The 9,926-nt window shown below is 35.0% G+C and overlaps 1 protein-coding gene across 1 annotated transcript in view; it reads left to right on the top strand.

Annotated features, from left to right (window-relative positions):
- DNAH8 (dynein, axonemal, heavy chain 8) overlaps positions 1-7,704 on the top strand; it is a gene marked incomplete at its 5' end in the record, with an annotated part of 124,576 nt that extends 116,872 nt beyond the window's left edge. Inside the window, 5 exon segments of the mRNA XM_010288192.1 lie at positions 3,367-3,523; positions 4,061-4,213; positions 4,308-4,497; positions 6,802-6,923; positions 7,417-7,704. Coding sequence (XP_010286494.1) covers positions 3,367-3,523; positions 4,061-4,213; positions 4,308-4,497; positions 6,802-6,923; positions 7,417-7,704 — 910 coding nt within the window.
- Positions 7,705-9,926: the final 2,222 nt, after the last annotated feature.

The following is a 9,926-nucleotide window of genomic DNA, read 5'->3' as shown; positions in this document are numbered from 1 at the left end:
CCTGCTGCTACTTTAGTCCTTTTTCTGGAGATTTTCCTTTGTAGGTATTCCTTTAGAGTTCGAGGAAAATGATCAACAGCTTCATGCTTTTTTCCGTGTATTATCAGAGTCTCTTATAGGCAACTATGCACATGTACTGTCTGTCTGAATTTCACCTTTCACACACAGACCAAATGGATTAGCATCCCATGCAAAGTTGTGTTCAAATTCTCCTTAAAAATACCCTATCCAGTCATCTCAGAATATGCAGAAGGCTAACTGCTGGAATTGGAACCCTGAGACAGGCAGGACCTCTCAATGTTACTCCTGATGAGGATAAGAAAGACCTTATCTCCCACTGGTTTAGTGGGATAGTTTTCCAGTTCAGCGAAAAGCTTAATCCATTGTTTCCAACTGTAGGACTTCACTGAATGTCAATATTTTCATCCACTTGGGATTAACACCTGAAGTCATTGTTACTGATTTTGACTTCCTGTGTAAACCATAGGCACTGCAAAGGCAACATAGTTAACAGGTACCTGAGCAGGCAAGGAATATTCTGACAATCTTCTGTGAAAATCCTTTCTTCAGTTGGTTCCATATGGAAGCCTTAAATCTAACTGAATTTTTGTAAAATTACTGCATGCTGTTATTAAACAGCTGAAGACAAAGCAGAATCTCCCATTGTCCCTTGGTGAATGTGAAGTTTTGAATACCATGTTGCAACAGATATTGCTGTTTTCTACACAAAGCTGAGGTAATGTTTCTGTCAAACTGCATTTGTTCTTACTTTTAACTTCCAGTACAGAAAATTCCTGATGGTGGAGACACCAGCTACCAAACTATGATAGGCTGTTGAATACAAACTCTCTAAGAAAATATCCTTTCTCGAGTTAATCAAAATCCATAGAAAATTCCTTCTTTTTTTTCTTCTTATAACACAATTTACTTTGCAATACTGCTTCAGGGAAAAACAATATAAAGTGCTTTATCTTGCATACCCACTTTTAGGCAAAATTGGCACTGTAAATGAGATTCATTTAATGCTGCTTTAGCCTCCTTTATGGTTACCCAAGATTTCCTTTACTGTAATAGAGAAAAAATAGATCCTTGTAAAGGGTAATTCCTCTGATCTCAAAGCAGACATCAAAAATAGGTGAGCTGAATCGTGCTGCCGTTACCTATAAGGACAATCTAGACAAACAGCTGTCATGTGGACATCTACACTTAGATGTCCACATGTGATCAGGGACACCGCATCGTGTATATCTGATTTCCTTCCTAGGAACACGGTACTTCCTCTACAAACCCATGCAATCTTTTTTTTTCATTATTATTTGCCTCTGTACTTCAACATTTTATTTGCAATGTAAAGGAAAATCAGGTTTTCCAAAGCCCAGAAAAGTTTTGTTTTGGAGTGTCTTTTAAGTTCACTGTGTCCTACTGTTACGTGAATGAAATTTCTTGTTTCTATTTTCTCCTCATTTCCACACTGGAATATTATTTTTAATTAGGTATCCATTGAGATGCATCTGTTTGTCTTCTCTATTTCTATCTACAATAAAAGTCTTCCTGTTCAAACTGCTATTGCTGTTCATGTTTGCTTCTTTATACAAGATTCAGATGACCATTTCTCTTATCCACAAGATTCTTAGCTTGTGTCACTGAAAAAAGGAATATTACTTACCTTTGATTCTTCTCCTTTGAGGTTATTTTTCAAAAACTGTTCTCTGCTTTTCCCCAAGGTTTGCATATTGTCATCTTTTTAAAATTGTTTCTATCTTTGTTTAGATTTAGGGGAAGACCATTCATTTTTACAATTCTGTAATATTTTATAATTTAATTGGTGTAGTAATCATGGGACATATTCCTTCCACATAGAAAAATCTGACTGCAGTATTGGAATAACAGTACCTGCAGTGTGAAGAGGAAGGTTCACATCCCTTTTTATCACTAGTTGTTAGGTCAGTGAGACCCAGAGTAAGGGTTACAACCCCTAGTCTGTCATCCAAATTAGGAATGAAGCCATGGTCCAAGAGAAATTTGATTTTATCCAACTTTTCTGTTCAGATGTGGTTATGGATAAATCTATCATTCTTTAAATAGGGCCATAAATGGAAAAAAGCTTGAGAGTTTTGCCAGACAAAATTCCCACTATTCCTACATTCAGAAGAAAAATTATATCCTCTAAGAAGCAAACTGCCAGTAGGATTCCTTCTATTTTTCTGATTTATAGTTTTTATAATTGCATTCACAAACAGTTTGTTGAAATGCTGCAGTATCTAGCTTCTGTAGTCTTATAATACTACCTCCATCCTACTTAGATGCTTTAGGACTTCATGTCTTCTATCCTGTGGTACAATCCTTGGTTTCATTTCTTATATAATTATGTATGACAAAGTAATGGAAGGAGACGGGTGTCATATGAAGGTTGAAGAGTAAAACTGACATGCAAAATTATGCTTTCAGTCAGTACAAATATATGTCCTGAGTCAGACTCGGGCTGTATGTCTCTCATGTAGCTGATTCCATAAGGTAAAAGTAGGTAATGCCAGCACTGCAGTACCAACACATATACTGTTATGTTTTCTTTCTTACTGCCTCTTGTATCTCTATGCCACTAGATAGCATTATAACAAAAGTACTCCTATAATTCTGGTTGTGTTGAAGGACTGACGTGGTCTACGATCTTTTACCATCAACTGCCACAAGAATTTAATTCACCGTTTTGTATTGACTCAGAACATAAATTTATATTAGCACTGCCCATGCTGTACTATGGAATAGAAGGTTTTAATCTCCAACGTTGTAAATCTAGCAGCTTTTATCATTAATCCTGAAATACCTCAAGGCAGAATGAAATTACTATTTAATAAAGGGGCAGCTTGCAGAGTTATGCCTCCACCTTTTCCTTCTGCTGCATTCCATTTTTAAGACGTAACTGAGGGAAATATTCTTCCTTGTTAGAAAACTTCTGTTGCTTTTTCCAGGCAAATAGCTGTTTAGAAGTTCAGGCATATGCCATTTTCTTCCCTTTCCTTAGAATCCCTAGAAATCATATGATAGGTTTTTCTGCCACCTCACATTCTCAAAAGTTGAAAAGCAGCCTGCGGAACTCCTTCTTATCCCTGAATTAGAAAACCAGCAAATGTATAACAGGGTGTGCAGAAGGAAGTTCATATTCTTTACAACCATGGAAAACCACATTATTCGCTATCAGTGTGTTCAGCTTGGTGCAGGATGCAAAGGAAAACAATTTGGGGATTTTTGATTTAACCTGGTGACATGGTATGTTTTTTCTCAGCTTTCAGGTTGCACGTTCTACAAAGTATCCTTTTGACTATTAAAAAATCCATGTAATTTGTATCATATTTCTTACCCTCTCAGATACCAAAGTAATACAGCAGCTGATGTTCTAGATACTATTACCAACATTCAGCCTAAAGAAAGTGGTGCAGGACTTGGAGAAACTCGTGAAGCAATTGTTTATCGTTTAGCTGAAGAGATGCTAGAGAAACTTCCTCCAGATTACATACCCCATGAGGCAAGCTAATCATAGTTGTTTTCATACTGTTCTCTCTGTTGAGTTTTCACATAAGACATTCCAAAAAAGAAACTCTGAACTGAAAAGAAAGATCTTATAGGTAGTAGCAGATTCAAGCAAGGAACTAACATCTTTATCGCTATCAGTGTGAATTGATACAAGGCTTTTTTATTTAAAATCAAGACATCTAACAATCATGGAGATATGTCATGGAGACCATGCTTGGACTTCCAAAGCTGCAATGTGAAAACACAGAAAAAAATCAGTCTTGACTTTTTGTGACAGCAGTCTCCTGGGACTTCTGGGTGAAGTCCTATTCTAGCAAAATCATAAATAATTGGGTAGTATCGGACAAAAAAAAAAACAATAAACAAACCTGCAGCAGTTTTAAGGAGATAAATGTTAGTTGGGTAATGTGAAGTACAAGTCTACTATTTACTTTTCTGAATACAAGAAAGTTAAGATGTCATATATGACAACAGTATTTCAGCATTTCAGATTTAACTAAATTCCTTCTTCTGCGCTCCTATATTTTAGGTAAAAGCTCGTTTAATTAAAATGGGACAACTTAACTCTATGAATATTTTTCTTCAGCAAGAAATTGACCGAATGCAAAAGGTGATCACAATACTCCGCAACAGTTTGAATGATCTTAAATTAGCCATAGAAGGAACTATTGTTATGAGTGAGGCAAGTAAAAGCATATTTACTACGTATGGAATACTCTATTTTAAATTATTACCTTGATTGCTTTAGTTAATATATTGTAATTCCATTCCTTCAGAATTTGAGAGATGCACTGGATAATATGTATGATGCTCGAATTCCTCAAATATGGAAAAGAGTATCTTGGGATTCTTCAACACTTGGCTTCTGGTTTACTGAACTTTTGGAAAGAAATAATCAATTCTCTACTTGGATATATGAAGGAAGACCGGATGTGTTTTGGATGACTGGATTCTTTAATCCACAAGGTAAGGGTACTGAAAGGACTTGAGTAATACTGTATTTAATCATAATTTAATGTTTTTTACTACATATCTAATTACACCTAGAAAAAATGTTTTAATCACTGTCAGAATATGTCATAGAAGCCAAGATCATAAATGGATTAAAAAAAAGATACTAGATAAAGTCATGGGAAACAGACCCAATGGGAGCAATAAACATGACTGTCCAAACTTAACGTTCAAGTTGGGATGTACCTAAGCTCCAAATTGCCAGAATCTGGAAGAACATAGATGGGAAAGGATCTATGTGCCATTTTGCCTGTTGTAATATTATTTCACTAAGCATCCACCTTATGATGGTGGAAGAAAAGAGATAAGGAACCAGATTATTTTGACCAAAGAAAACATTTAGCCTAATAGCAAACCAACCTCAAGATGGTCTTGAACTTGGTGATTGCTTTAACCACTGTGTTCCAAAAAAATAGTCCTGCAGATGGAGAAAGAAGTCTGCTCAGCACAAAAGGTGTGCTATGGCTAGGGGTGAAGTAAGTGTAGTTACTGTATTCATAATACTGCTCACCAGGAAATTCTGAGTAAATCAAATTGTACAGTAAAGTTTAAAAATTGCCTGGTGTGAGGCAAATCAGAAATTGGAGTATGCTGTGCTGCCATTGGAGGAAAATCTAGACTGATTGCACTGGTGAATCAAGCTCTAAAACTATCATAGCATTGGCAAATACATTATAATGATAAAACATGAGGAATGTATTTTACCAGTTTAGTGAAAAAAATACATTTATAGTATTATAAAGTATCACCAACAACTGTATTTAAACAATTGTGATTTTTTAGCAATTATCAGTGTTTGTCTCCTATAAATTACCATTATTAAGTGAGAATGTATGTTAGTGGTGGTGTGATCTTCCATTCAGTAGACCTGACACTTGAAATGAACAGGCTTATGAAAAACCAGATATCCTATTATAGCGATATAATTAATTTTTAGAAAATTTAGAAGCCTAGATCACACTGTTTTATTTTTTATCACAACATATAGTGTTTGAGAATTGAATACATGTTCAAGTACTACATTAATTTTATTTACATCACATATGAATATTATAGCTGTGACAAACAGCTTCTAATTGGCTTTGTCCTAATTAGCATGTTAAGCCACTTCTTGAAGTGCTATCTTCTACTGCATGCCCATGTACTTTCACAATTTCCTTCTGGCTTGTCAGTATTTCCGTTGGTGGTTTCACCTCCTTGTAGATACTTGACAGCCCACAAATGCTAGTCTTTTCCTTTATGCCGTATCAAGAAGGAACTGATGCCATTTAATCTTTAAGTCTTTACAATAATCACTCTTTAAGTATGCAGTTCTCTATTGTTAACTTTTCTCTTTTTGCCTCACTCTCTTTCTGAGAACTCCAAGTAGCTCATCTGGTAGCATAAAATAGCAGCTATTGTTTTTTTGGTGACTGCATTGTCATCTTCTGAGACATACAGAAACAACCAGGTATTTGCTAGAAATGTTTCATTTTTGCAGATTTTTCCTTAATAAAACATCCAAACCTCTTTGCTGCCCAGTTATTTGTCATCTTGTGCTTATACTATTTAGACCTTTACCTCTCAAACCTTTTTTATTGCAATCCTCTGTAAAGTCTGTTCAAAACAATACTCAAAATATCACCTATCTTGCTGCTTGATTGTGTCATCTACCTTCATTTCTGTCTAGGACTCCCTTTTCTTCCCTAACAAAAAAAAATAAATTTTTCATCCTTTGTAGCCACTGCCTTGTCTAGATTCCCCACACTCACACAGTTATTTTTGTCAACACATTCAGACACACATTTTCTGTTTTCTATCAGTGAAATCTATTTTATTTTTCTATTTCTTTCATTTAAAATAAAAATTGCCTTTTCCTCAGTTGCCTTTACATAAATATCAGCTCACATAATTGATATCTTGTCTGCCTTCAAATTCCTTCTTGACATACAAATCTACCATGGATCCTGTAGTTGATTGCCTAATGATAATTTGTAAATCAGTATCCTGAGCAAACATTTGTTAACCGAATAATTCAGTATAAAAAAAAAGTGTATTATTTTATGTGCCATTTAAAAATATCTTTCTCAGTGTAATGCATTCTATGCCACTTTCGTTATTTGTTCCTATTTTGGCCCCAAAGCAAAGTTTGCTATCATTACTCAAGATGCTCATTTTCAATAAAACTCTGAATATCTGTCTATAACATTCAGTGCAGAACCATGCAGATAAATAATCAAACAAGATTTTTTTTGTCATGTGTGATATATATCTCTCAAGGATTCCTGACAGCAATGAGACAAGAAGCAACTCGAGCACACAAAGGCTGGGCTTTAGATACAGTTACAATACATAACGAAGTGCTAAAGCAAAACAAAGAAGAAATCACAGCACCTCCTTCTGTATGTATGATAGACAAAGATGTTTCAGTATTAATTTTATTATTTAATTTATATTGTGTATCATTCCATCATTTTGAATTGCTAGAGAAAAAAGTTATTATAGTCTTCACCTCACTGGTTTTGCTCAGCATAGAGGATAAATAGCAAAAAGGATGGAGATTTTAATTTTTTTTATTTTACAGTTACAAAACTATTTTAATAAAAGAACCATTTCACTCTACCACCTCTTGATTTTTGAAATTTATAGTAACCTTTAGATCAAATTGTGTGGTGTATGGGCTTTATTAAACAACTTTTATTGCCATCCATTTCAGTAGTATTATATTCTGAGAAAGGATTATATGACACTTTAAAACTAAATAGTTCAAAAAGATTCACTGTCAGATATTTTTTGCTATAAAACATATATTCTTTTTAATGGTTTAAGCCAATTACTCATTTTACAAAACAGATGCTTTATTTTGTGTGATGTATGTGCTTACTCTCCATATAGGAAGGAGTATATATCTATGGGCTATACTTGGAAGGCGCAGGCTGGGACAGACGAAATAGCAAACTCACTGAATCTACACCAAAGCTTCTTTTTGTCCAGCTGCCTGTGGTGCATATATTTGCTGTTAATACAACCAGTCCGAAGGATCCCAAGCTCTATGTTTGTCCTCTTTACAAGAAGCCCAAGAGGACAGATCTGACCTATATTACAGTCATCTATTTAAGGACAGTAGTGTCTCCAGACCACTGGATCTTGAGAGGAGTGGCTCTCCTGTGTGACATCAAGTAAACTGTTTTTCATACCTTAACAGAAACAGAATATGTGGCACGTGTAACCAATTGCATGTGTAAATCTTCTACTGCTTTTTATTTGGTGGCCATTGGTCATTATACTAGAACTTTCATTTCAATCTTGGCTTAATTTTTTTCTCTGCTTCCAGGAAATTGAGTTTGTTTTGGCTATTTGGTGATAGTTTTAAAGTAAAGTTTCCAGAATAAGTTCACCGATTGTAGTCTCTGATGTTTCCATTACAGTACTTCAAAAAGGAATATTTGCTTTAATAATACAATGCATGTAAAATAAAAAAGTTGTAAAACCCTAAAAGAGAAAAACTTAGCTTTTTCACATTCTTTCTCATACACAGCTTTTAGTTTGTGTTTCAGTGACATATGATGACAACAGAAGACAATATAGAACATACTAAAATGTAAGATCTCCTAGATACAAGTTTTTAAACATTCCTGGATTCTGCACAATACATACACTTTCTTTGAATCTGCAGAAAACTTTATGTTTAAGACAGAAAAGGATATTTGATCCATATTTTTTGCTTGGGGTTTCTCAGGCTTTGCTTATTCTTGTTAAACTATATAGACTAAGCAAAACTACACCAGGCATGTTTGTATCTGGAATACCTGACAAAGACCAGTATGTTCTCTGTCTGGTTTAGCTGTGTGGGAACATAGCTACAGAAGTAGAGCAGTGCCAACTGCTTAATATGGATGGTTTTGCAATTAAAATAAGAGAACCAGATAATCTACACATACAATTATTTTCCTGCATCTCATTTTAGCTCTAAAATACAGGCTGGAATCCTTGGAGTCGTTATCACAGCATTATTCTCTGATAAACCTGATGAACAACCATGAATTTTCCAGACACAATTAGTATTAAACTAATTCTATGCATGTAATACTAAACAAGATATGCAGTCTATGCTCTCTCTTTAATAATCTGCATAAAATTTGTTCTTCCTTCAGATACTTCTATTTGGCAACACAGTTCTTCACTTACACCCCATGACTGGACTATGTTCTTCCTTTTGCAGTTTAAGAGTGATCAAATGCATCTGCTGTGGCAAAGTGCAGCTACTACTTCTGATGGGATGGTAAAAGGCTCTTCTTGAGTTACAAACCTATGGCTTTCTGCTGGAGGTCACTATCCCAGGATATCCTCTTGCAGAAAGGCTGTGGCATATAGGAAATAACAATACATAGATACAAAATTATGAGCAGAGCAACAAAAAGGAAGATCTGTGCATTGCCACATTTACAAGTGAAAGTCTATATGGGACAATACCAAGGAAGGTGCAAATTAATAATGTACTGAGTTATATAACTTACACCAAAAAAGATTATTTTTTTCTCCATCCTGTATAATATCAAAAATAGAGATGAAGAGTATATTGTTGATCTCAACTACTTTATATAGCACATCAGATTCTTGAGAGCATCTCTTTCCTCTGTCTGTCAGCATCCAATCTCCATTTCCCATCTCCTCTGAGCCTGTCTGGGGGTTTGTTCCGTTCTGTTACCTCAATACCATGCACTAGCTCATTACTTCCAGGTTACAATGAATTTTAATTTCCATATACCGTTCCAGTTAGTTTATGCAAACAATCTATGTTTTGTGACAGCAACAATCTACTATCTATTCAGAAGGCTCCTTTTTTGTCTTTGTGTGCTTTAAGAATAGTCACAAAGTATTTCTCTGTCCTAGTCATATGTGGGATAGTAAATTCTTACACTTAATTTGGTGACAGCCAGCTCTTCAAACATCTAACAAGGTGCAGTTAATTACTTGAATCACCATAAATTATTCCTCCCAGCTGACATAATCAATAGGAATTCAAGACCCCAATTCAAGACCTTTTACTCCCAGGAATGCTGTATACATCCAGGATATCATAATAAGCATTCAAATTCCTAAATTAACTCTAGCATAGTGGGGGTTTTTTTTCAAGTTACTGAACACAAAGACAAGGATGCCATGTCAGCAAAACACAAATATTTAAAAGATTATAAAAAAAAAAAAAGACAAATGCTTGAAATATGACACTTAACTAGTCTCGGTGAAACACAGGGTCATGAAGACCTGTGTTTGAGAACATAAAGAAGAACATGTCCAGAATTAGCTCAGAGGGTGCATCCATAGTCTGTATTATTCTTTCGTCACTCAACAGCACTGTCACCCAGAAGGATTTTCCTACCCATTTCCTCTGATTTTTAGAG

The sequence above is a fragment of the Phaethon lepturus genome, unplaced genomic scaffold (assembly GCF_000687285.1).
Source record: "Phaethon lepturus isolate BGI_N335 unplaced genomic scaffold, ASM68728v1 scaffold15825, whole genome shotgun sequence".
In the NCBI taxonomy this organism is placed as follows: domain Eukaryota; kingdom Metazoa; phylum Chordata; class Aves; order Phaethontiformes; family Phaethontidae; genus Phaethon; species Phaethon lepturus.
Note: the sequence above shows the minus strand (reverse complement) of the source record. Positions and strands in the feature narration are given on the sequence as shown.